This window comes from Astatotilapia calliptera, chromosome 14 (assembly GCF_900246225.1).
Source record: "Astatotilapia calliptera chromosome 14, fAstCal1.2, whole genome shotgun sequence".
NCBI lineage: Eukaryota > Metazoa > Chordata > Actinopteri > Cichliformes > Cichlidae > Astatotilapia > Astatotilapia calliptera.
The window spans coordinates 14,552,572-14,580,275 of record NC_039315.1 but is presented as its reverse complement, the minus strand read 5'-3'; the positions used below and the strand labels follow the sequence as shown (position 1 = coordinate 14,580,275).

The 27,704-nt window shown below is 38.8% G+C and overlaps 2 protein-coding genes and 2 pseudogenes across 2 annotated transcripts; all 4 read left to right on the top strand.

Moving 5' to 3' along the window:
- Positions 1 to 1,615: 1,615 nt before the first annotated feature.
- On the top strand, positions 1,616 to 4,645 carry LOC113036643 (extracellular calcium-sensing receptor-like; annotated as a pseudogene).
- Positions 4,646 to 9,306: 4,661 nt separating this feature from the next.
- On the top strand, positions 9,307 to 12,631 carry LOC113036359 (extracellular calcium-sensing receptor-like). Its single transcript, XM_026192676.1, has 6 exons — positions 9,307 to 9,464; positions 9,550 to 9,838; positions 9,948 to 10,754; positions 10,849 to 11,076; positions 11,479 to 11,602; positions 11,733 to 12,631. The coding sequence occupies exons 1-6, from the start codon at positions 9,328 to 9,330 to the stop codon at positions 12,629 to 12,631; spliced, it is 2,484 nt and encodes an 827-aa protein (XP_026048461.1). The 5' UTR covers positions 9,307 to 9,327.
- Positions 12,632 to 13,437: 806 nt separating this feature from the next.
- On the top strand, positions 13,438 to 16,271 carry LOC113036132 (extracellular calcium-sensing receptor-like; annotated as a pseudogene).
- Positions 16,272 to 18,335: 2,064 nt separating this feature from the next.
- Positions 18,336 to 22,311, top strand: LOC113036642 (extracellular calcium-sensing receptor-like). Its single transcript, XM_026193055.1, has 7 exons — positions 18,336 to 18,359; positions 18,499 to 18,683; positions 18,864 to 19,161; positions 19,399 to 20,190; positions 20,281 to 20,508; positions 20,706 to 20,829; positions 21,398 to 22,311. Exons 1-7 carry the CDS (start codon positions 18,336 to 18,338, stop codon positions 22,309 to 22,311), a joined length of 2,565 nt encoding a protein of 854 aa, XP_026048840.1.
- The last annotated feature ends 5,393 nt before the right edge of the window (positions 22,312 to 27,704 follow it).

The following is a 27,704-nucleotide window of genomic DNA, read 5'->3' as shown; positions in this document are numbered from 1 at the left end:
AATATGTGACTACTGACACTATCCGGTCTTTAAGTGATGACGTGACGAATCCTGCTTCTGGGCCTAAAGTAGTCTGTGTTTAATATGGCTTTTGTGTTGTTAACATGTTTAATGTTATGTATTTTCTTCTATTTAATCTCAAAAAGCTCCTAAAACAGTCAGTGATCACTGTTGACCTCCCTCGGCTTTCATTACTGCTAATCATTTATTTAAGCTCAGTTTTTAAAACCTTAGGATGTAACTACAGCCCAGCCCATGCAGCAGTATATGAATGACTAACCTTGTATTGTGGATGGATTATCTCAGTTGTTCTCCTGGCTGAAGTTTGGTCCTTTTACAGCATCCTGCCATGCGATTACATTTGTTCCTGACCACCGAGAACACTCACGTTAACTTTTATCGAGTGGAAAAAAGTTAGCTTGTTTATATTATGTGTGTGTGAATGCCAGAGTGAATGAATAAAGTGCTTTGGGTGCCTTGAAAAGTGCTATATAAATCCAATCCATTATTATTATTATTATTATTATTATTATTATTATTATTATTATTATTATTATTATTATTATTATGCTCACATAGCTGTGTCACTAGCGGTCACGTAGCAAATCATTATATACCAGCTAGCCAAACTTCAGTAACCCTACAAACGTCACTGCTGTTCTGACTTCATTTATGTTAGATGTGATAGAAGAGCCGTACGTTTGAATTTGTTTCCAAAATCCATCAGTCAGTATTTAGATGGAAGCTAGCGAGCTAACTTTCTGCTAATTTCTAACTCCGTTAAATGTCATAAATTCCGTTTTCATGGATGCCCGGATGTTAAACTCAATTGTTACACCTGGTAGAGCAGAACACTGATCATTTTATTACAGATGAAAAACTTTAGACAGTTTTTCAGCTCTCAGTGATGCCACAGTGATCATTTGATTTATGGACCTGGAGTTTGAGCCCAGACACGGCTAGTGACGTCAGACTTAAAGACCGGATAACAACAGTATAAAAACAACATTTAAACAGGCTTTAGGCTTTAGGCTAAGTTTTGTTAAGTTTGGCATTGAGAAGATGTCCACAACAACCACAGTTTGACTATAAATAGCCTGTACATGGAGGTCCTACAGACATCTACACTAGATGTTCTGTAGACGTTGAGAAAAAAATGTCACCTGGCATTACAAAACAACCCCTCCAGTGGACCAAAACTGGATGTCCAAAAGTGACATATTAAAAAGGTTACTCTGACATCACTTTGCATAGTGGGATTAAATTAAAATTTTAAGTATTTATGGATTTTTTTTCAAAATGCACAAGTTTTATCTAATATTTTATGTTAAATCCTCAAATTGTGTATAATTATGCATTGATATCCACTGGACTTTATGTTTGTTGGTCTGAAGTTATAATTTGTTTCATTTGTTTAATATAAATTTGGAAATCTAAAAAACCTAAAATTGTAACAAATCATTATCAACACATAATATCATGACGAGGCCCAATGAAAGTTTTCCTGTCTCTGATTGGTTGGTAAAAACTAACGTATCCTGCCATGGTCTAAGATAAAATTCTGCTCTAACCCAGACAAGAGTAGCTTTTTCCCACCATAATGCATACATAGAAGATGTTGTCATTGATAACAGGGCTAGTGTTCATTGGATTTTTTGCATTTCAAACTGTAGAGGAGAAAGCTTCTCTGTGTCAAATACTGGGGAGTCCAGAGTTTCCTATGATGTCAAAAGAAGGAGATGTTATGATCGGTGGAGCCTTTTCCATCCACAGCAAAATAACATCGCCTTCACTTGTCTTTACAGAGAAACCCAAACGCCTCAGGTGTTCCAGGTAATTTTATGCTATTAACAAAAATACTGAGTTTTGTGACAGTAAACACAAGTTTATATTTCCTTGTCATTTCTCAGTGTCAACCTTAGGGAGTTTCGATTTGCACAGACGATGATATTTGCTATTGAGGAAATAAACAAAAACAGTTCTCTTCTTCGCAATGTTTCTATTGGATATCGTATTTATGACAACTGTGGCTCAACACTGTCCTCAATGCGTGCAGTTATGGCCCTGATTAATGGTGATGAATGGATGCTGGGAAAGAGCTGCTCTGGCCAATCAGCTGTGCATGCTATTATTGGGGAGTCTGAATCCTCTTCAACCATTGTTCTGTCACAAACTACTGGACCATTTAAAATACCAGTGGTAAGAGGGATGTTGATGGATATTCCATGTATGCATATGAAATGTAAACTTTCCTTATTCTGTCTCTCTTTCTTGCATCTTTCTATTGTGTGTACTCAGATAAGTCATTCAGCTACTTGTGAGTGTTTGAGTAGCAGGACAGAATATCCTTCTTTTTTTCGAACGATTGCCAGTGACTTTTATCAAAGTCGAGCCCTCGCTCAACTGGTCAAGCACTTTGGCTGGACCTGGGTTGGAGCAGTCAATAGTGATAGTGACTATGGTAACAATGGCATGGCTATCTTCCTCGCTGCGGCCCAAGAAGAAGGAGTATGTGTGGAATACAGAGAGAGGTTTCACAGGGCAGAACCAGAAAAACTTCTAAAAGTGGTTGATGTGATCCGTAAGAGCACTGCCCGGGTTATTGTTGGTTTCCTGGCCCATGTAGAGATGAACAACCTTCTGGAGCAATTGAGTCTGCACAACATCACTGGCAGACAATTCATTGGAGTGGAGGCCTGGATTACTGCTAACAGCCTTGTGACTCCTACCAGCTTTGCTGTATTGGGAGGCTCACTGGGCTTTGCAGTGCAAAAGGCTAATATCAGTGGCATGGAAGATTTTTTAGTCAAAGGCTTTTGGGAGACAGAATTTCAGTGTAAGGAGGCAAACCAGGACAGTATGATAAATACTACATTTTGCAAAGAAAATCAGGATCTAATGGAGCTGATAGATTATGATGATGATGTGGCAGAGCTGAGATACTCCAGTAACATTTACAAAGCAGTCTATGCTGTAGCCTATTCTCTGCATAATATCCTAAAGTGCTCAAACATTCAAGGGTGTGACAAGAAAGTTCATGTTACTCATAGGCAGGTAAACTAAACTAATGACTAAACTTTTCTTTGTTTTGTACATCAAAATAGTGATATTAATATAATGGCAATATATGACACAGTTTAGTTTTCTGGTCTTCAGGTAGTGGAGTCCCTAAAGCAAGTGAACTTTACTATTAAGAATGGGGATCGAGTGTGGTTTGACAGCACTGGAGCAACTGCTGCCAGGTACGAGGTGGTAAACTGGCAGCATGGACCAGATGGATCTGTTCAGTTTATACCAGTTGGCTATTATGATGCTTCTCTACCTCCTGGTCAGAGGTTTGTTCTTAAAACGGAAGCCATTGTGTGGCCTGGAGGAAGCAAAGAGGTAAATATTTTAACTGATAAAACAACAGTTAAAAATGCGTCTCTTCAAAAACTTTCACATATTCCTCTTTATTGGATCTGAAGTTGCCTGTCTCAGTGTGCAGTGTCAGCTGCCATCCAGGAACACATAAAGTTCTTCAAAAAGGAAAGCCAGTCTGCTGCTATGACTGTATGCCATGTGCAGAAGGAGAAATCAGCAACACCACAGGTATCACAGTCCTGAATTACAGCAACGTGCATACACTGTTTGCTTTCTACAGTTTATGTGTCATGTTTAAGTCTTCTGTGGTACAGTTACTGATTTACAGTTACACTGATTTAATACCAATAACGGCAACACTATTTTCATTACAGATTCTAATGACTGCAAAAAGTGTCCTGGAGAATATTGGTCCAATCAAAACAGAGATGCATGTATATTAAAAAATGTTGAGTTTCTTTCCTTCACAGAATTTATGGGAAAGATTATTGTGTTTTTTACTTTCTTTGGTGTTCTCCTTAATTTGATAGTGGCTGCTCTATTCTTAATCAAGAAGGACACTCCACTGATAAAGGCCAACAATTCTGAGCTGAGCTTCCTGCTGCTCTTCTCCTTGACTCTGTGTTTCCTGTGTTCTCTAACTTTCATTGGTCAGCCCTCCGAGTGGTCCTGCATGCTTCGACACACAGCATTTGGCATAACTTTTGTGCTCTGTATCTCTTGTATTCTGGGGAAAACAATAGTAGTACTGATGGCCTTTAAAGCTACACTTCCAGGGAGTAATGTCATGAAATGGTTTGGACCTGTACAGCAGAGACTGAGTGTTCTAGCATTCACTCTCATACAGGTATTGATTTGCATTCTTTGGCTAACAATAAACCCACCATTCCCCTACAAAAATATGAATCATTACAAAGAGAAAATTATACTTGAATGTGCCCTGGGATCACCTGTAGGTTTCTGGGCTGTGTTAGGATACATAGGGCTGCTGGCTATGTTATGTTTTGTACTTGCTTTTTTAGCTCGAAAGCTGCCTGATAATTTCAATGAAGCTAAATTTATCACTTTCAGCATGTTGATATTCTGTGCAGTGTGGTTAACCTTTATACCAGCTTATGTCAGCTCCCCTGGAAAATTCACAGTTGCTGTGGAAATATTTGCTATTCTGGCATCAAGTTATGGGCTACTCTTTTGTATTTTTGCACCAAAATGCTATATTATTGTAATTAAACCTGAACTGAACACAAAGAAACATTTGATGGGAAAAATACAATCAAAATAAATCAAGGCACCAGTTTTATTTCAAATGCATTTAGTCGTATACTTTTTGATTTCACTACTTACCCTTACGTTTTGGTGTGACATTCATTTTCACATGTATTGTATTTGTATTTTCTAGTTTTTCAAAAATCTTCAAAAAATTGTACAAAGTGAATGTACGATGTTTTCTGTAGAATGTAGAGTTTACTTTTTTGTATTGATTTTGATAATTTTATAGTGTACTAATTCTAACACTGTCAGTAATATTAACAATAACAATCAACAATAAAAATGTGTAATAAAAATTTGATACACTTTTTTTGGTTCATTATTAAATTGGGAATTAAGTGAATATAACGTTCTTTAGTTTAATATGAATAAATTAAACTAAAAAAAACTACTTGTCGCACTTTATTATTAGCATAGGTATAGTCTACAGTATAGACAATGCCTTCTGATTTGCAAACCTTTATCATGTACACATGAGTCAAAAAGCTTTGTCATTACAAAATAAAAATGCTTGAAAAAACACAGAAACCTGAACCTGATCCTGCAAATTGTTGGATTATTGCAGGGTCTTTTTACCTTATAATATAAAGCACCTTGAAGCAACTGTTATTGTGAATTGCTGTTATATAAATAAAATTAAATTGAATCAGTTCTGAACTGAGTTCTGTGTTTAATATGTTAAAAGTAATTTTTTCAAATATTGCAGTATGCACTTGTGAACCAGGCCTCTTTCTCAGGCATGACCTGTTCACACTCAACCTTTTAAAAACAATCACTCCTCAGCACTGATCAAGTTTGTTGGACATAGTACAGCCTCACTGACAGAAAAGTGCAAGGTACAGTGGGGCAAAAAAGTATTTAGTCAGCCACCGATTGTGCAAGTTCCCCCACTTAAAATGATGACAGAGGTTAGTAATTTGCACCAGAGGTACACTTCAACTGTGAGAGACAGAATGTGAAAAAAAAATCCATGAATTCACATGTAGGATTTGTAAAGAATTTATTCGTAAATTAGGGTGGAAAATAAGTATTTGGTCACCTCAAACAAGGAAAGTCTCTGGCTCTCACAGACCTGTAACGTCTTCTGTAAGAAGCTTTTCTGTCCCCCACTCGTTACCTGTATGAATGGCACCTGTTTGAACTCATCATCTGTATAAAAGACACCTGTCCACAGCCTCAAACAGTCAGACTCCAAACTCCGCCATGGCCAAGACCAAAGAGCTTTCGAAGGACACCAGGAAAAGTATTGTAGACCTGCACCAGACTGGGAAGAGTGAATCTACAATAGGCAAGCAGCTTGGTGTGAAAAAATCAACTGTGGGAGCAATCATCAGAAAATGGAAGACATACAAGACCACTGATAATCTCCCTCGATCTCGGGCTCCATGCAAGATCTCATCCCGTGGGGTCAAAATGATCATGAGAACGGTGAGCAAAGATCCCAGAACCACACGGGGGGACCTGGTGAATGACCTGCAGAGAGCTGGGACCAAAGTAACAAAGGTCACCATCAGTAACACACTACAACGGCAGGGAATCAAATCCCGCAGTGCCAGACGTGTTCCGCTGCTGAAGCCAGTGCATGTCCAGGCCCGTCTGAAGTTTGCCAGAGAGCACATGGATGATACAGCAGAGGATTGGGAGAATGTCATGTGGTCAGATGAAACCAAAGTAGAACTTTTTGGTATAAACTCAACTCGTCGTGTTTGGAGGAAGAAGAATACTGAGTTGCATCCCAAGAACACCATACCTACTGTGAAGCATGGGGGTGGAAACATCATGCTATGGGGCTGTTTTTCTGCCAAGGGGACAGGACGACTGATCCGTGTTAAGGACAGAATGAATGGGGCCATGTATCGTGAGATTTTGAGCCAAAACCTCCTTCCATCAGTGAGAACTTTGAAGATGAAACGAGGCTGGGTCTTCCAACATGACAATGATCCAAAACACACCGCCCGGGCAACAAAGGAGTGGCTCCGTAAGAAGCATTTGAAAGTCCTGGAGTGGCCTAGCCAGTCTCCAGACCTCAACCCCATAGAAAATCTGTGGCGGGAGTTGAAAGTCCGTGTTGCTCGGCGACAGCCCCAAAACATCACTGCTCTCGAGAAGATCTGCATGGAGGAATGGGCCAAAATACCAGCTACTGTGTGTGCAAACCTGGTAAAGACCTATAGTAAACGTTTGACCTCTGTTATTGCCAACAAAGGTTATGTTACAAAGTATTGAGTTGTATTTTTGTTATTGACCAAATACTTATTTTCCACCCTACTTTACGAATAAATTCTTTACAAATCCTACCATGTGGATTCATGGATTTTTTTTTTTCACATTCTGTCTCTCACAGTTGAAGTGTACCTCTGGTGCAAATTACTGACCTCTGTCATCATTTTAGGTGGGGGAACTTGCACAATAGGTGGCTGGCTAAATACTTTTTTGCCCCACTGTATATCAGACAACAGTTTACGGACCATATTCAGTGTTAGTATTTATCATACAAGCCCAATTCTGAAAATATTGGGATATTGTACAAAATCTGTTTAAAATTTGTTTACGCTATTGTGGATAAAGTATGGGTTTCTACGATACCATCTCACACACATGTCCACACAGAGAGAAAAGAGAGAAAAAAATGTCAGCCATAGACATCGCCACTATGATACCATGATGTCACCCATTAGTTTTGGACTGCATTTTAAAACCTCAAGATTAATGTGACTTCTGTGTTAATGCTATAATAATGCTAACATTTCACTCACCACTGCTGTCAGGACACCTGTCAGTCACAGTGGCTATGCAACTAACTACAGTATCTATGTGAACGAGTTACAATAAAGTCCAAAGATGTCAACAATACATTTTGTACTCACTTATAAACATGATTTCAGTTGTAAAGCTCCTTGTGATTGCTTTTTTCTCTAGCTGATTGCCACAGTCACCCACATTTTGAATCAAACGCACCAACCTGTTAGTAGTCATTTACCATGTACTCTCAGACATACAGCGAAACCTGAAAAAGTGTGATGCAGGCCAGAAATGTAGAATATTTGCCCTCAAAGTAAAGGTTGTGCTTCATAACTATAATCAACATGTTTCAAGAGGTAAAACTTTAAAGGTAAATGTTCTCTGTTTCTGGTTTATGGGGCGCCGTTTGTAAACTGAAGCATGCTGAAATTAACTACCAGCATGTCCAGAGATTTAGCTGGACATATGCTGCGGTGATTGTAAAGTGGACACTGCAGTTGCTTAGTGTGACTACTGCTGAACCTTTGGATGGCCAACAAAATGGCTCTTTCGATGTTTTCAGCTAAATTGCTGGACATGTTGGTAGGCAAGAAGTGAAGCAGCCCATGGCGGTTAGATGTGACTGTCAGGCAAGAGCAGACAAACAACCTGACCACTACCGGCACACTTTAGCGCCGGAGGTTTTTGTAAAGCTTTTATTTTGGTTTTCTGTTGACCTGTACAATAAATTTGCATGTTAGCTAAATATTTAGTTTCCCGTAACATTTAGATTTAACATTTAAATTTAAATACAATATTTAGATTTAGTATTTAACATGTAGATTTAACATTTAAAATTGTGTTTTAAATATAAAAAGTTACAAATGTTTTAGTAAATGTTGTAAAAGTGACTCGAAAAAACATGTTTTTGTAAGGTTTTAAGCTATATGTGGAAAAATTTTGCCGTTAATTTCAGCATGTTTCAGTTTACAAACGACGCCCCATACTGGTTTGCTTCATCCTTTTCCCAGTGTAACTAGAGCTTGGCAAGTCACTTGCTTATCTTTATCGTTCATACTAACTTTCAAATGTGGGAACTAGCCAGCCGTAGCTACGTATGCTGCAGTGCCATAACGGTTTGTGACCAGTTTCATGACTGCTAGCAATCTCCAGTAACTACTCATGAATTTCAGATTTCACTAGCAACTTTTGGTTGCCAGTGGGTTACTAATCAGTCTATATAAGTGTGTGAGTGTGTGAGTGTGTTTACAAAACAAATATTTACATATATGTCTTGTTTAGAGTCTTTATTTAGTTACCACAAAGGTTATGGAATGTTGCCACCTAAAATATCTTAAATAGAAGTTTGACAGCTGTTTAAGTATTAAGTATTTATTTTAAATTGTGTTGATTTTATCACACTGCCAAATGGTTCCTGTTTTGAACCATCAATTAATAAAGAAAACTGTGCAGCTGAATTAGAATATCTAGCTCTGTGTGTGTTGAGTTGTATGGTCCCACGTGGAGTCTTGTGTCATTCAAAAATTTAATGTTTTTAAATTATTAAATCGTTTCAATTACCACTATTATAACAATTTACATAATTTACAAAACAATTTACACTATTATTATATCAAATGTTTCCAAAGAAGACAGCTTAAAATATATGCATTTTCTGGTAAGGGTGACTCAAAAAAAAAAAGCTGTCTCCCATAAAAATCGCAAAACAGTGTGACAATGTATGTCATACTGTGATATGATAGGAGGACCTCAGGCTTCATCAATTATAGCTCTATAAAGCTCTGCCCATTAAAGAATACACATGCTTGGTCAGTAATATCAAAACAGAGTACAGGGCTGTACATGCATGAGTGTGGTTGTCTGTAAAAGATGTATGACTGCACATTCAGAGTGTTATTTTGGGGTTTATTTATGGGAGTCTGCAGAGCAGAGGAAAATACTGTTCTCTGTGAAATGCTGGGAAGTCCAGAGGTTCCTCTTTTGACTAAGAAAGGGGATATTACTATTGGAGGAGCTTTTTCTATCCATAGCCAAATCTCAAAGCCTTCGTTCTCCCTGACTCATACTCCAGAAACTCTCACATGCTCCAGGTTTGTCTTTTTTCCCTTTGCAGGGTTCATGACTTGAAGAGCTTTACATTACACTTTTTAAAACACTTTTTTTTACTCTTTTCAGGATAAATTTGAGAGAATTTCGTTTTGCCCAAACAATGATTTTTGCAGTAGAAGAGATCAACAATAGCAGCACTTTACTGCCTAATATTTCAGTTGGTTATAAGATATTTGACAGCTGTGGTTCAACACTGCCTTCAACACGTGCAGTGATGGGTTTACTAAATGGACAGGAAAGGACAGCAGAGAAAACCTGCAGCAGTCATTCATCTGTTCATGTCATCATTGGAGCTTCTGAGTCTTCCTCAACCATTGTGATGCTACAAATTTGTGGGACCTTCCAAATACCAGTAGTAAGTATTTATAATATTTGTGTCAATTTTTTATAATGTGACCCAACTGTAAATCTCTTCCCACTTACTTGTCAATTTGTTTTTGTTTTTCTCTTTTACTTCATTTCAGATCAGCCATTTTGCCACATGTGCTTGTCTGAGTAACAGAAAGGATTACCCTTCATTCTTCAGAACCATCCCCAGTGATTACTATCAGAGCAGGGCCCTGGCAAAACTGGTAAAATATTTTGGATGGACATGGGTTGGGGCAGTCAGAAGTGACAATGATTATGGCAACAATGGGATGGCAACTTTTATCACAGCAGCAAGTCAGGAAGGGGTTTGTGTTGAATATTCAGAGGCCATTTCAAGGACTGACTCTAGTGAGGAGGTTGCAAGGGTGATTGAAGTGATTCGTAGTGGCAGTGCAAGAGTTTTGATTGCCTTTCTTGCCCAGGGTGAGATGGACATTTTGCTGGAGGAAGCTCTGAAGCAGAACTTGACTGGGTTGCAGTGGGTGGGCAGTGAATCGTGGATAACAGCAAGTCATTTGACTACTAAGAGGTACTCTGGCATACTGACAGGGTCTCTGGGCTTCACTATCAAAAAGGCAAAGATTGCAGGCCTGCGAGAATTTCTTTTACAGGTTAACCCAAGTCAGGATCCTCAGAATAGTGTGCTAAGAGAGTTCTGGGAAACGGTTTTTGGCTGCAGTTTTCAATCCAGGCTGCCTGGTCAGATTCAGTGCTCTGGCTCTGAGAAGTTAGAGGACATAAACAATCCTTTTACGGATGTATCACAACTAAGGATATCTAACAATGTGTACAAGGCTGTGTATGCCATAGCTCATGCTATGCATAACTTGTTAAATTGTGGTCAAAGTGCTAAAGCCATGAATCAGTCATGTATATGGAAGGATCATTTAGAGCCAAAAAAGGTAAGACATTACCTTACAAAATCGTAGAAAAAGTATTTATTTGATCTAGAATTCTATATATGCTAAGTTACCAACCCTCGTTTTGGATTGGTAGATTGTGAAACACCTCCAAGATGTCAATTTCACTCTTCAGTCGGGAGAAAGAGTATATTTTGATGAAAATGGAGACCCTTCAGCAATGTATGAACTTGTGAACTGGCAGAGAAACCAAGCAGGAGATATAATTTTTGTGGCTGTAGGGAGCTATGATGCTTCACTACCAAATGAAAGTCAGCTTGCCGTGAATGAAATCAATATAACATGGGTTTCTGAATCCCGAATGGTAAGTCTATTTGAGAGCAAGGAATATTTATTTAATACTTATTTTGCAGGTTGATTAAAATTCAAATTTTATTAATAAAAACTGTCATTCAGAAAGTTTTTTAATATTGAACTTTAGCAAATAAAAACAATCTCTCCCACATACACAGATATGTATAATCCTTAATTTTCAATGTTAATTTTCAATAACAATGTTAACATAACAGCTTCAGAACTATTTTTATGTTAATTTTCCCCTCTGATGCAGAATAATGAGTAAAATAATGGTCTGAAGGTTAAATGCATGTTTGTATGTTTTTCTTTCTTCAATATTATTAATGAGAAATAAATTGAACAATCTAAATTCAGTATGTGGATTACAAGAGGAACAAACTGTGACCTTTGAGTTGTGGTGTTGTTACAGAAGCCATTGTCTGTCTGCAGTGAGAGCTGTCCGCCAGGTTTCCGCCAGGCTGCAATTAAAGGCAAACCCATCTGCTGTTTTTCCTGTATTGCCTGTGCTGCTGGAGAGATTAGCAACTCAAACAGTGTGTAGAAAATTTCCTGTCATTTTTACTATGTAAAAAAGTGTTAATAAGTTGATACATTACTAGGAAGTGTTTATTTCAGTATTAGGTGTATCAAAATACTTTTTTATGTTTGACACTTTCTACTCAGATTCTGCAGTGTGTTTACTATGTCCGCTGGAGTGCTGGTCGGATGAAGATCGCAGCCACTGTGTTCCAAAGGTGATTGAGTTCCTGTCTTTTGGAGAAACTATGGGGGGCCTACTCGCCGCTTTCTCATTGTTTGGAGCAAGTTTAACATTGGCAGTGTCATGTGTTTTCTTTCGGTTTCGTCACACACCTCTTGTCAAAGCCAGTAATTCTGAACTGAGCTTCCTCCTGCTCTTCTCCTTAACTCTGTGTTTCTTGTGTTCTCTGACCTTCATTGGCCAGCCTACTGAGTGGTCATGCATGCTACGCCACACAGCTTTTGGCGCAAGCTTTGCCTTGTGTATGTCATGCATTTTGGCTAAAACTATAACAGTGGTGATTGCCTTTAAGGCTACAAGGCCAGCAAAAACAGTTCCTCAGTGTTCTGCTGCACTTCAGAGAACAAGTGTGCTCAGCTTTACTTTACTCCAGCTGCTGATTTGTGTGCTGTGGTTAATTTTTGCTCCACCATTCCCCTACAAAAACACAGTCCATGCCACTGAAAAGATTATACTAGAGTGTAATTTAGGTTCACCTTTAGGATTCTGGGCTGTTTTAGGATATATAGGACTTCTCAGTTTGCTATGCTTTATCCTTGCTTTTCTGTCTCGAAAGCTGCCTGATAATTTTAATGAGGCCAAATTCATCACCTTCAGTATGTTGATATTCTGTGCAGTCTGGGTCACTTTTATCCCAGCATATGTCAGTTCTCCTGGTAAATTTACTGTAGCTGTAGAGATATTTGCTATTCTGGCCTCAAGCTTTGGGTTATTTTTCAGTATATTTGCTCCAAAATGTTATATTTTATTAGTGAAACCCGAAAGAAATACAAAAAGACATATGATGGGGAGAAACCATTAAAAAATAATAAATGCACGAGGGTTTGCTTACTCCATCTTTAAGATTTGTTTATTTTAATTTGTATACAATCATTGATCAATTTATTACTTTATATATTGGTCCTGGAAACCAGTAATTCAAATATGTATTGCATTTGTTTATGTTTTACTCTTTAGTACGATGTTAAAATGTGAACCACAGATGGAATATGTAATAAACAATAATAACTTAGTATAAAGAGTGGTTATGTTGAATGAAAAGATATTACTTTCGTAGGAGGCCCTCTAAGCCCATTAACATCCCTATTCACTGGTCAGTCACAGCAGAACCAATATCATTGGTAGAGACAAAGAAAATAAACACAGCTGTCACCCATAAGTCCCTGTGGCTTTGTGACATAAAAGTCATATTAAAAGCAGTGTTGAGGAGGCTTATCTTTGAGCATTTGTTAGGAAGCATTCAGCTGAGGAACTATGCTGCTGATAGCCAACCTACTACTTCTTTCCTGTCTGGCTGTGAGAGAAGGGAAGCCTGTGTGTCAGACCTATGGGACAAAAGAACTGTCTCAGTTTTCTAAGGAGGGAGAAATCAACATTGGAGGAATTTTTTCTTTCCATCAGAACCCCATCACTGTTTATCCAACTTTTGAAGTCAATCCAGGAAAAATACAGTGTGAAGGGTAAGACTGGGATGAAATAATTTATCTATAAATCCTATTACAATATGGGTTGTTTGTTTATATTTTAAATATAATCTTCCTCTTTGCTTATTTCTGCTATGAAAACTTTGGTCCTTCTTCTTTGTCCAGACTGGACCCAGGAGAGCTTCAGTATGCATACACTATGATGTTTGCTATAGAAGAAATTAATAACAGCTCAGGGCTGCTGCCAGGAGTGACACTTGGTTATAGGATCTTTGATTCCTGCCCCAGTATACCTTTGTCTATTAGGGCATCACTAAACTTGATGAATAGATATGAAAGTGGAGCAGGGAGCTGTAACAAACTTTCCAACGTACATGCTGTCATAGGAGAAACCACATCCACCTCCACGATAGGCATTGCACGCACCATGGGACCATTCCATATACCCGTGGTGAGTGTTGGGGGCATGCATGCTCAATGCACACATAAACTTCCTGAGATGCAATAATCTTCATTAAATGTCTTCAATGCTCAATATGACATTTAACCATGTTATTGTTTTCCAGATCAGTCATTCAGCTTCTTGTGCATGTCTTAGCAACAGAAGAGACTATCCTTCTTTTTTTAGAACCATACCTAGTGACATTTACCAAAGCAAAGCATTAGCAAAGCTTGTGAAACATTTTGGCTGGACCTGGGTAGGAGCTATCAGAACTAATAATGATTATGGGAATGGTGGTATGGCCACTTTCTTGGAAGCAGCAGAAAGGGAAGGTGTGTGTGTTGAGTACTCAGTGGCCATTTACCGAACTAATCCAAGGAAGTGGTTCTTAGATGTGGTAAATATTATAAAGAAATCCACCTCTAAGGTAATAGTGGCATTTGCTGATGGCACAGACCTTGACATACTTTTTAAAGAGCTTCATGCTCAAAATGTGACAGGCCTGCAGTGGGTTGGGAGTGAAGGCTGGATCACATACCGTTATATTGCCTCTCCAGTAAATTACGCTGTGGTTCAGGGGGCAGTTGGCTTTGCAGCATTAAATGCTCACATTCCTGGACTGCAAGAGTTCCTAGCCAGCAGCAGGCCTTCCACCGTACCTGGGAATCAGGGCCTTGTGGAATTGTGGGAGACAGTGTTCAGGTGCAACCTGTCTCCTCAAACAGAGACTCATGCTGAAGATCTGACAATAGCCTGCACTGGAAAGGAGTCTCTCCTGCATGTGAAGACACGTTTCACAGATGTGTCAGATGCCAGCCTGCTAAATAATGTGTACAAAGCCACATATGCTGTTGCTCATGCTCTACATATGCTATTTACTTGCAAAGATGAAAGGGAGCCTTTTAAGAACAATACTTGTGCTGATACGGAAAATGTACAACCATGGCAGGTAAACATAAAAAGAAACTACTGTGTCTAAATGCAAAATGTTATTTTTAATGACTATTGTTACATAGTCAGATAACATTAATGTTTGTCTGTAGGTACTGCATTACCTAACCAAGGTCAATTTTACAACTAAGACTGGTGAAGAAGTGGTCTTTGATGAGTTAGGTGAACCTGTGGCACGTTATGCATTGGTGAACTGGCAGATGGGTGAAAAAGGTTACATACTTTTTAAGACAATTGGTTACTATGATGCATCCCAGCCTGAGGGTCAGGAGTTTAAGATGAAAGCAGGTGTGAGAGCCATCTGGGCAGGAGAGAATTTCGAGGTAAAACAACACAGATAATACTGTTCCTTTCTAACCCTAAAGTTCTGACGCTTGATCTTTTACAATCACACTAAATGTATACAATTGTAAATCTGGAAGTAAATTGTTTTTAATATTGTCCCTATAATGCAGGTGCCAAGGTCTGTTTGCAGTAAGAGTTGTTTGCCTGGGACCCGTCAGGCTTTTGTTAAGGGCAAGCCAATCTGCTGTTTTGATTGCATCACCTGCGCTGATGGGGAGTTCAGCAACACTACAAGTGAGACAGCTGGATTTCTAGCCTTTACTCTTGTGCTCATTGTGTTTCTGTTGGGCAAAATCACTGCCAGCACTTTATTGGTCTATTTAAAGATGTATGTGGTGTACATCATGAAGATATTTATGTTTTCAGATGCAGTGAAATGTGACAAATGCCCTCCTGAATTCAAGTCCAATGAAGAGAGAAATAATTGTGAAATGAAAGCTATTGAGTTCCTCACGTTCACAGAATTATTGGGTATACTGTTGGTCTCCTTTTCTCTCTTTGGTGCGTGCATCTCAATGACTGTAGCCCTAATATTTTTCCAATACAGACACACTCCTATTGTCAGAGCAAACAACTCTGAGCTCAGCTTTTTGCTGCTCTTCTCCTTGACTCTGTGTTTCCTGTGTTCTGTGACCTTCATTGGCCGGCCCTCCGAATGGTCCTGCATGCTTCGACACACAGCATTTGGCATAACTTTTGTGCTCTGCATCTCTTGTATGCTGGGGAAAACGATAGTGGTTGTAATGGCATTCAAGGCTACACTTCCAGGCAGTAATGTTAAGAAGTGGTTTGGACCTGTACAGCAAAGACTGAGTGTTCTAGCATTCACTCTCATACAGATTTTGATTTGCTTAGTTTGGTTAGCAATAAATCCACCATTCCCCTACAAAAATATGAACTACTACAAAGATAAAATTATACTTGAATGTGCCCTGGGATCACCTCTAGGGTTCTGGACTGTGTTAGGATACATAGGGCTGCTGGCTATGTTATGTTTTGTACTTGCTTTTTTAGTTCGAAAGCTGCCTGATAATTTCAATGAAGCTAAATTTATCACTTTCAGCATGTTGATATTCTGTGCAGTGTGGTTAACCTTTATACCTGCTTATGTCAGCTCTCCTGGGAAATTCACAGTTGCTGTGGAAATATTTGCTATTCTGGCCTCAAGCTATGGAATGTTATTTTGCATTTTTTTGCCAAAGTGTTACATTATTTTATTAAAACCTGAAAACAATACAAAGAAACACCTGATGAGTAAAGGGACCTCAAGAACGATCTGAGAGGTTGCTAAAAAAAAAACCCAAAATTGAATCTGTCCTTTCTATAGTTTAAATATTGTTCAAATAATTCAAAACCCACTGACATCTAAGAAAACACAGCAATTAATTGTTTCAAAAACAAATGCTGGTTCACTACATGAAAGAAGGAAAGAAAGAAGCAAATAACTATAGTCCTTCCTACAAGCTCTATATCGTATATTAAATATTCCCAACAAAATCTGTAATTTCTTTTCCATGTAAAAAGTTCCGTTGATTTTTTTTTTACATTTTTCTTTCCCTTAATTAATATTTGTACAAATAAAGTTTTGATAAATTCTGAATGTTCCGTTGTGTTATTTTGCGCACCCATAAAAAGTGAATAATGACAGACTCCAAGACTGTGTATGTATCAAAATTCCATTCAATTCAAGTCAGTTTTATTTATATAGTGCCAAATCACAACAACAGTCACTTCATGGTACTTTATATAATATAATGTAAAGACCCTGCAATAATGGAGAGAAAACCCCAACAATTCAACAACCACCTGGTGACAGTGATAAGGAAAAAACACTCTTTAACAAACAACCTGTGGAAGAGAGTCAGAGATTCATTATAATTAATGATTAAATGCAGAGTGGTGTATAAACACATAGTGTGTGCAGAAAAAACACTACATGCATCATGAGAAAGCCACCAGGAGCCGAGGTTTATTTCCTTACTGTGGTGAGTTCTGAAACATGACTATCACTCTTTCAATAAACTATCCCACTGCAGATTATCAGTTAGGTCTTTAACAACTAATCTTTTTTAAATAATTGAAAAAAGGAAGGCTTGAGATTGGCCTTCAATTAGTTCAAATGATTGCGTGATGACATTTAAAGTAATAGTTTACTTACTGCCCTGAAAAATGACTAGGGCATATAGCCCATTAATAGAGATAGACTGATCATATTTAAGATTGAAGCATTAAGTAGTGGTAAGACTTCTGTGAGCAGTCTTGTAGTAATAGGGTCCAATAGAAATCTTGATGGTTTATTACAAAAGTTGTATTGATCAACAACTACTGATCAACGACCATTGATCAAAGACCAATGATCAATGGCCATGAGTACAATTCAGAGTTGATTCAGAGATGGTCTTTCCCTTTTCACGTAAATGGCTTCCCTTGACTTCCCGCTCAAACCAGCGTTCCTCCCTGTCCAGGATCAAATCAAATCAAATCACTTTTATTGTCACTTCACATTACTGGTACACTGTACATGTGAGTGAAATTCTTGTGTGCAAACTTCACAAGGAACAGTGGTGTGCAAAATGCAAGAAACAAGAAACAAAGCAAATTATAAGAATTGAGAATTATAAGAATAATACTAAGCAAGCCTACCGTATACTTACTGTTAGAGATTGACAAGGTACAATGCACATGCTATGGTAAGGGGTAGCCAGGATGACAGGTCAGGGGGAAGACATCATCAGTGCGAAAGGAACTGACTTGAAAGATAGGATGATGGAGTCGGAACAATACTGGAAGAACATATGGGAGAAGGACGCAACTTAAAATACGCTCAGTGGCTAGGGGATCTGAGACAGGGACCAGTAACCATCACAGTGGCAGATATCCAAGACAGGGTCTCCAGTATGAAGAGTTGGACAGCACCAGGGCCTGACATGGTTCACGCTTAGTGAACTACTAGGTATCATACTAGGTATCAACTGAGTTAAACTGAACTGAAGAGCTTCACTCCTCAAAAGCTGTATAAACCAGAATAAAAACATGTCTGAAATTTTTCTTCCTGTTTGCCTATTGTACAAATAATTGAAAAACCAATTGAAAATGTTGAAGTAAAAGGAAAGGAAATCATATGGCTAACTTTATCAGGCTCACAAACGTCTGATTTTCTCGAATCTACATGGACCTATTGAAATGATAAATGTTATATTGCATCCGAATCAATGAAAGTTGAAAACAATGAATTTATGGTAATTTATGGGCATGGTAATACAGAGAGGACATTTACAATAATTCAGTAGTGTTTTGCAGGGCCACTCCTCTGGCCCCTCCTTTTCCTTCCACATAGAAGAAGCATGATGGTTCTGTTATTCATTTTTGCTGCTTCAAAATGTATAAATAAAGTCTGCATGTTTCACTTAGACTAGGTTACTTGCAATGCCACCCAGTGGTTTATTTTTTACAGACAGCATGTCATTTACACAGAAGTGGCCAGAACAGGGGTGGGCACTTTTCCAACTGTTATTGGTGGCATCTTTCTCTCAGGCAAAAGAACCTGTGTGCATACGAAGAGGGGATCCTGAGAATCCCCAGTTATCTAGGGATGGGGACATTATACTGGGGGGGATGTTCTCTTTTCACAGTAGCTGGAATGACAGAAAGGATACCTACATGCAGAAACCACTGCCACTTCAATGCACGAGGTAAATAACATTATAAAAATAAATTTAAAATAGATAAATGATCTAAGACATAAAACAATTCATCCTTTTATTTCTTGCTTTTATCTTGTTTTTCAATTTTCATATAACTGACTGATTTCAGTATTTTATGTGTTAGTAATCTATTGTCTTTATGTCAACTTTTTCATTTTTTCAATGAAGTTTGAATTTCAGGGAATTTCAGGTCGCCCAGGCTATGCTTTTTGCCATTGAGGAGATTAATAACAGTACAGACCTACTGCCAGGAGTCTCTCTGGGCTATAAAATGTATGATACTTGTGGTTCCATTGCCCAAAGCATAAAAGTTGCACTAGCCTTGATGAATGGTAATCAAATTATTTTCACAGCACCTGAGGCCCCTTGTACCAAACCAGCACAAGTGCAGGCTATAATGGGAGAGACTTCTTCCTCTCCTTGCATGGCAATAGCTACCGTAATTGGGCCATTTTATATACCAATGGTGGGTAGAATAGCTAAAAAATTTTTTTTTTCTGGAAACACAAATGTGACTCTTTAAAAGTTCTGCTTTCTTTGTATTTTTCCATTTTAGATAACCCTCTTTGCAGGGATATAATGTGCTTAACACAGTGAAAACTGAAATTAAATGTGGATGTGTGCAACATTTTTTTTCTATTTTTAATGGTCAGTGTGACTATAATCTCTCTTTCTTTTCTTTTCTTTTTTTCTTTTTGCTTAGATGAGTCACTTTGCCACATGTGCTTGTCTCAGTGACAAAACCAAGTACCCATCCTTCCTCAGAACAATACCCAGTGACTACTACCAGAGCAGAGCCCTGGTCTATTTAGTAAAGTACTTTGGATGGACTTGGGTTGGAGCTATTCGAACCAATGATGATTATGGAAATAAAGGCATGGCAACATTCACAGAAACTGCACAGCAGCTGGGCATCTGTCTGGAATATTCTGTATCTTTTTTTAGGACAGATCCCTATGAAAAAATTCAAAAGATCATTGACATTATAAAAGCTTCAACCTCCAAGGTGATTGTTGGCTTTCTGTCCCACTTTGATATGGATGTGCTATTACATGAGTTTTCTCTCAACAACCTCACTGGTTATCAGTGGATAGGCAGTGAGTCTTGGATATTTGATTCTCAAACCGCAGAAATGGATATACATCACATACTGGATGGTGCCATTGGTCTTTCCATTCCCAAATCACACGTCACTGGCCTGAAGGAGTTCATGCTGAATGTGAAACTTCTTAATTCATCTAATGATTTGTTTACTGAGTTCTGGGAGGCATTATTTAACTGTAAGTTCAAGGAGTTGAAGTCAACAGCAGAAAATCCAAGAGAGTGTACTGGACATGAAGATCTTACTGGAGTTAAAAACAGTTTCACTGATATGTCACTCATGCCTATCTTTAACAATGTATATAAAGGAGTGTATGCAGTGGCCCATGCCCTTCACAATATCCTCAATTGTAATAAAACATGTGAGAAAAATGTGCAACTAGATCCGTTCATGGTGAGGTTACATTTAAACAAAAAGTAGCAGTTGTGCTGTCTGTGTTACAAAATGAGATTCAATAAATTAACAGACTGCCTGTCTTCTTAGATTTTGCAGCGCATTCTAAAAATTTACTTCAAAACAAAAGAAGGAGATGAGGTTTACTTTGATGAGAATGGAGATCCAGCAGCAAAGTATGAAATTATAAACTGGCAGCCAAGAAAAAACGGCATTGTGGAGTTTGTGACAGTTGGCCTTTATGATGCATCACTTTCTCCAGGCAAACAGCTGACTCTGCAAAATAACTCTTTAATCTGGGCAAGAAACTCAAAGCAGGTGAGTGATCAATAAACAATGAGTACAAATAATAAGCTTATTAAGAATAAAGAATTAATTATAACCAGGTGTTATTTTAAAACATTTGAACTTCATGCATATAAATATAAAATATGCATATAAAATTAAGAAATGATTGTAAAGATCATCATACATGCAGTTTATCCATGGTTATTATTGTACATTTATCCATACAGGTGCCTGTGTCAGTTTGCAGTGAGAAATGTCCCCCAGGAACACGCAAGGTTCTCCAGAAAGGAAGGCCTGTTTGCTGCTATGACTGTATAAGATGTGCAGAGGGAGAGATAAGCAACACTACAGGTGTGGTAATATTTCAATAAAAAAACTTTAATGAACTACAAGCAATATTACTGTTCATGTTCCAGCATATTTTTTCATTCTTTCGCAACATTGAGGAAACCCCTCAAAAAATTTGAATAATTATGCTCTTTTTTTCTATACATAAAGCAAATGAAGAGTGAAATATGGGGCTGTTTCAGCCTACTGTGAATAATATGAGCACACTCCCTGCTTCAAAACCTGCCCTATCTATCATAACTTTCGTTGTTGTTCCAGCACCAGTTGCTTTATACCACAGCATGTAATTTCTTGATGCTGCAGTTTGTTCAGAATTAGTGTCAGTTTTACTGAAAAATGGTCAACGATGTTTGAAGTGACTTATTTACCATTTTTCATATTGACTGTGCAAAAGCATTGTCAACACATTTTTTCTCATCTTCTCATTGTGTAGCTTTAGCAGTAACCTGACCAATGTAGAGTAATACTGTAGTTAGTGTGCTAGTGAGTATAATATGCTGTAAAGTAGATTCAAACGCATAAATCTAGTAAATCTCCAGAATTCTAACATTGTGTTAACATTAATTTGCAGATTCTGTTACCTGTTTGAGATGTCCCCCTGAATTTTGGTCAAATGAAAGAAGAGACACGTGCATAAAGAAGGAAGCAGTGTTTCTATCATATGAAGAAATTATGGGAGCACTCCTGACTGCTGCATCTTTATTTGGAACATGCATGACTACTGGTGTGGCATTAATATTCTTCAAATACAGGAAAACTCCTATTGTGAGGGCAAACAATTCTGAGCTGAGCTTCCTGCTGCTCTTCTCTTTGACATTGTGTTTCCTGTGTTCTCTGACATTCATTGGTCAGCCCTCTGAATGGTCCTGCATGCTGCGACATGTAGCTTTTGGGATCACCTTTGTGCTCTGCATCTCTTGTGTTCTGGGGAAAACAATGGTTGTTTTGATGGCTTTCCGGGCAACGCGTCCAGGTAGTAATGTTCAGAAATGGTTTGGACCTACACAGCAGAGACTCTGTGTTACAAGTTTTACTCTTATACAAGTTATCATATGTATCATTTGGTTAACAGTTTCGCCTCCTTTTCCATTTAAGAATTTTAAGGAAATCAAAGACAAGATCACTTTAGAGTGTGCTCTGGGCACATCTGTGGGCTACTGGGCTGTGCTTGGCTACATTGGACTTTTGTCTGTCTTATGTTTCATTTTTGCTTTTCTGGCTCGAAAACTGCCTGATAATTTCAATGAAGCCAAGTTTATCACCTTTAGCATGTTGATATTCTGTGCAGTGTGGATCACATTTATTCCAGCATATGTCAGCTCTCCGGGGAAGTTCAGTGTTGCTGTAGAAATATTTGCTATTCTTGCCTCCAGCTTTGGACTGCTGATTTGCATTTTTTTTCCAAAGTGTTATATCATCTTACTGAAACCAGAAAAGAACACAAAAAAGAACATGATGGGGAAGGGTCCACGATCGCCATCATGAAAATAAATAAATAAATAATTATTTTGTTTGTGTGTGTGTACGTGCTTCTGTGCTTGGTTTGTTTGTACCAGCAGAGAATGCAAAAATGCAACCATAACACATTGCTCAGACATGCTTGGTCAAAATGACTAAGCAAATATTTTAACAATGTCTGCCTTTAACATGCATGATTTAATTTAAAAAAAAGAGACCATATTATGATTGACAAACAGAGAGTTTTGAAGAGAAAAAGTGACAAAAAGTATTCCTTTGTACATGAATTAAAAGAAGATCATGTTGAAATGGAGGCTCATGTGAGATTGAGCTAATGGTAAATCTGACTGAAGATAATAGCATAAATTGAACAAGACATGAAGTGAGAATATTAATATGTAACTGAACATTCACATGGAATTATTGACTTTTCTTATTAAAGCAGCAAATAGAAAAGAAAAAAAATGTGATGAATTCATATTAATGAAGTAACCTTTGTCCTCATTAAAAGCGGGTGAAAATTCAGAGAGACTGACATTGAGTGATTGTATGTCAGAATCTGTGATTGGATGTCTAGAGAGAGGGAGAGAGAGAGGGGTATGCAAATCAAATTGACAAATGAGTATAAAAGGGGGTACCCAGGAACATTTGGAGCTGTGTCTTCTTCTAGTTCTCGCAATGAGCAGACAACATCATCTGAAGATTCGGTCTGTGGACTCACTAATTTGATTTATAATTTTTGACTTTTTTCTGCTCATTTTTGTTGTGTTAGAGTATACATGCAAGAGGATTTGCATTTCCATTGTTTCCTACTGGACTTGGCTCCTCTCCTAATGGGTTATAGTTACACTGAAGAGATAATATTAATATTAATACTCAATTGATATTATTTGAATCTGCTTTTTCATTGCTCCTGCTAAATTGCTTTAATAAAAATATCCCACATTTAAAAAGTAAATTGCGGACATTTCCTTTTTAACCCACTGTGAAACAGTAATATTAAAAATCTGAGTATTAATCTACATTAGTATAAATACTACAGGTTACTCCAGCCTTTTAAAAGTAACAGACCCCTGGGGCAAACTGTTCAGACCACTAATCAAACTCAGCCATATTCCAAGAGCATTGATCTAGATGAAAGCTGCCGCAACAGGTGTTGCTGGTAAATACTGGGCCTGCAAGGCTACTTTTAGCTCCAGGGTTTTTTTTTTTATCAGAGTAGGCAGGGTAGAAACCTGGGGGTTAGAGGCAGTTAGTCTGGAGGAAGTCCCTTCACCCATCGGCTCTAAGCTCTGCACAACCTACTGAGTAATACACAGTAGGTTTTAAACAGAGTCAATCCAGACTTCCTGTATTGGGGTTCTGGTTTTACAGGTCGACAATATATTTAAAGAAACTTTTTAGTAGTAGTTACAGGTTTTGTTGATTTCAAAGAACGGAATTTCTTTTCATTCACAAATTGTGACTGATCGTTCAGACCCAAGGTATGACGAGACATACAGAAGGTAGGAGACAATGCCACTTGCAGCTTAATAAAATATCACCATTTTCCTTCTCACCTAATGTTGAATTCTATAAGATTATTTGGGTAACAATGGACAGTTTGAGCTGAGACAATGGAGTTGGTGCAGAAGGTTATGTAGTCAGTGATACACTCATTAAGTCCATTGATGTCCTCACCCTTGGGTTCACAGAGTGTCTCCCAGTCTGTCATCTCAAAAACCGCCCTGTAGTTCTGCTAAAGCCTCTCCCTACCACCTCCTAATACTCCTAGTAGTCACAGGCTCCTTCTTCACCATAAGCACATAGCGGTGGATATGGTGATCATCTGACCTACCCAGTGGGGGGAAGAACTGCATGCATCCTTGACATTAGCATACAGTAGGTCCAAATTCCTCTCCCTCTTGGTGGGACAAACCACATAGTGTGTAAGTTGGCTGTGTAGCGCCCTAGGGGACATGGTTGAACTCACCAAAGATAGCAATGAAGGCACTCGGGTGCTGAGGCTACATCCACACTAGCCCGTATAGATTTGAAAATGGCATTTTCATCTGAAAACGCTCCGTGTACACACTATCGTTTTCAGTGGTTTTCACAGAGTTGTGTGTCCACATTGAAACAGCCGAAAACACTTACCTTCCAGTAATGCACATGCATGAAACGCATTTATTCTGCCACTTATTTACTTTCCGGCTCTTTAAAATTTCGCGGCAGAATGCTGAGGAAAAGCACTGAGTTTTTTAAATGGACTAACAATGAGGTGGAGTTGTTGCTGCGAGTAACACATAAGTACAAAGTTGCAAAAGCGAGTGAGAATTAAAGAATCTGAAGAAAAGCTATCAGCAGCATGTACAGACTGATATTAATCTTTAATAGGGCTGTCAAAGTTCGTAGCAAACAAAACAACTCAGAATCAGAATCGTGTTTATTGGCCAAGTATATGTGGAGACACATACAAGGAATTTGGTTCCGGTAGATGGTGGCTCTCAAGCACAGCAATGTAAATCACACACACACACACACACACACACACACACACACACACACACACACACACACGCACACACACACACACGCGCACACACACACACACACACACACACACGCGCGCACACACACACACACACACACACACGCAAACGTGTCTATATATACACATTACACATACATACACATACATACACAAAGCTGTGTAAACCAACTATAAAGAACTTATATACATAAAGTACAGAAATCAAATGAGGTGGAATGAATACTACAGAATGTACATAACGTGCAGTTGCAGTCTGGCAGTGGGAGCAGTGCGACAGGTCAACTGTTTAGAAGGGAGATGGTGAGGGGAAAGAAACTGTTCCTGTGTCAGGTGGTCCTGGTCTGCAGGCTTCTGTACCGTCTGCCAGAGGGCAGCAGATCAAAAAGTCTGTGTCCAGGGTGTGAGGGGTCTGTCATGATTTTCCCTGCCTGTTTCCTGGTTCTTGAGAGGTACAGATCCTGGATGGAGGGCAGGGGGGCGCCGATGATCCTTTCTGCTGCCCGTACAGTCCGCTGCAGTCTGCTCCTGTCCTGTTTAGTGGCTGCACCATACCAGACTGTGATGGAGGAGCACAGGACAGACTCAATGACCGCAGTGTAGAACTGGATCAGCAGCTCCTGTGGAAGACTGTACTTCCCCAGTTGTCTCAGGAAGTACATCCTCTGCTGGGTCTTTTTGAGGATGGAGTTGATGTTGGTCTCCCACTTCAGGTCCTGGGAGATGGTTGTACCCAGGAACTTGAAGATCTTCACAGTCGACACAGGGCTGTCTGATATGGTGAGGGGGAGCAGAGTTGAGGAATGTCTCCTGAAGTCCACTGTCATCTCTACAGTTTTAAGAGTGTTCAGCTTCAGATTGTGCTGACTGCACCAGAGTACCAGCCGCTCAACTTCCTGCCGGTATGCAGATTCATCACCATCCTGAATGAGGCCAATGACAGTGGTGTCATCTGCAAACTTTAGGAGTTTAACAGCCGAGTTCTTGGAGGTGCAGTCGTTAGTGTAGAGGGAGAACAGTAGTGGTGAGAGGACACATCCTTGAGGGGCGCCAATACTGAGGGACCGAGTTTCAGAGGTGATCTCCCCCAGCCTCACTTGTTGCTTTCTGTCTGTCAGGAAGCTGGTGATCCACTGACAGGTAGCTGGTGACACGCTGAGCTGGGAGAGTTTGGAGGAGAGAAGTTCAGGCACAATGGTGTTAAAAGCCAAACTAAAGTCCACAAACAGGACCCTGGCATAAGTTCCTGGGCGGTCGAGGTGTTGCAGGACAGAGGTGGGACCAAGTCATTGTTTTGCAAGTCTCAAGTAAGTCTCAAGTCTTTATCCTCAAGTCTCAAGTCAAGTCTCAAGTAATGTCAGGCAAGTCAGAGTCGAGTCTCAAGTCACTGGTGTAAAAGTCCGAGCCAAGTCACAAGTCTGAAACTTTGAATTTCAAGTCCTTTCGAGTCTTTACAAAAAAAAACACGGAAAAATAATGTTGCAGTTATATGCTAAATGTAAATATTAGACCATGTAATTTTAAAATCTGTGTTTTTCTCAACACATGACAAAATAGTGAACTTAGAAAATATACACAAATTGTGAAATTGCACCTCTTTAAAATGCAGCTCAATTAAACCTAGCTCCAAGAATAATTTTCACCGACAGTTCTGAGATAAGCCGCATGTTATTCTTGGATGCGGTTGTAGGACCAGCTTTAAAATCGCATGACAAAAATATCATACACATTAAAAAAAAAACTGTATCACCAACGTAGCCTGGACAACATTTGCTAGTTAGATGAAGTCAGCTATCTCATCTTAGCATATTTATATGCATATTTATAATCATACGGTTCTTGGAGTGAGTGCACACACTCGTGAAGTTTAGTAACTTCCGGTCACTGCAACAAGCCCAGGTACAGTTTACCGATGGATGGGTACAGGACCTTGAAATGCACCGTGTAGAACGAAAGACCATCGTACGTATCATAAGTTTACCAGTCTCACAAATTGTCGTCATAAATACACATTTGTTAACCGTTTATTAATAGCACCTTTGAGCTCAATGGTAATTAATTAGTAGTGGAAATAATTTCTGGTACCCATCACAGAAATGTAGCAGTGACAACAATATTGTATGCTGTAATCGTACTGGGCAATTAGTGTTACAAAAAACCTGTTTTATCCTGTGAATAAAAGTATATGTTTTTGTCAATGTACCATAATAACAGAAGCGAAACGCAATATTGTGTCAGGACAATTCACTATTTATGCACAATAAATAAAGGAGCATAGCGCGACAATTTCTGTTCAGCGCCAGACTTGCTTGTAACCTATATCACTAATTATGTTATGAAAATGACGTATTAACTACTAAAAAAACACTGACCTTCGTGTAAATGCTTGGAGCAGACTAACCTGTGAGCTGGAGTGTTCTGGGACGTTATATTTGATCTTTGAATGGCTGCAATCCAGGCCATCCGTCGCGTCTTTGTTACTTCGGAAACATGGCTTGAACAATTTCTCTTCAACGACGTAATCCGATAACAACCGATCTCTTTACCCGTCGGCTTCCCGTGGCTGTCATGCGACCGGCTATTGCAGTTAATAATACAACGGCTTCTTGACATTTTTTTGTTTCTTTTTATCGCTGTATAACTGATTTTAATTGAAAGCCTGCGTGCGCTAGTACCGCTTGCCACGAGTTCCCAGAATCCTTTGCGGTTCTACCCGTGAATGACGTCACATTTTCAATCTCTATATAATATGCATGTTAAATTTTATATTTGGGGTAAAATATCAAGTCTTTTCAAGTAAACCGGTTCAAGTCCAATTCAAGTCCCAAGTCATTGGTGTAAAAGTCCAAGTCAAGTCACAAGTCTTAGAACATTTTTTCAAGTCAAGTCT

Bases quoted from the DNA above. Each gene is read 5' to 3' on its own strand.
- LOC113036359 (XM_026192676.1), top strand. From the start codon at position 9,328: ATGCTGGGAAGTCCAGAGGTTCCTCTTTTGACTAAGAAAGGGGATATT. The intron at 9,839-9,947 runs GTAAGTATTTAT...ACTTCATTTCAG, and splicing joins GGACCTTCCAAATACCAGTA to ATCAGCCATTTTGCCACATG. The intron at 11,603-11,732 runs GTGTGTAGAAAA...CTTTCTACTCAG, and splicing joins AGAGATTAGCAACTCAAACA to ATTCTGCAGTGTGTTTACTA.
- LOC113036642 (XM_026193055.1), top strand. From the start codon at position 18,336: ATGATGGTTCTGTTATTCATTTTT. The intron at 18,360-18,498 runs GCTGCTTCAAAA...GCACTTTTCCAA, and splicing joins TGGTTCTGTTATTCATTTTT to CTGTTATTGGTGGCATCTTT. The intron at 20,509-20,705 runs GTGAGTGATCAA...TTATCCATACAG, and splicing joins GGGCAAGAAACTCAAAGCAG to GTGCCTGTGTCAGTTTGCAG.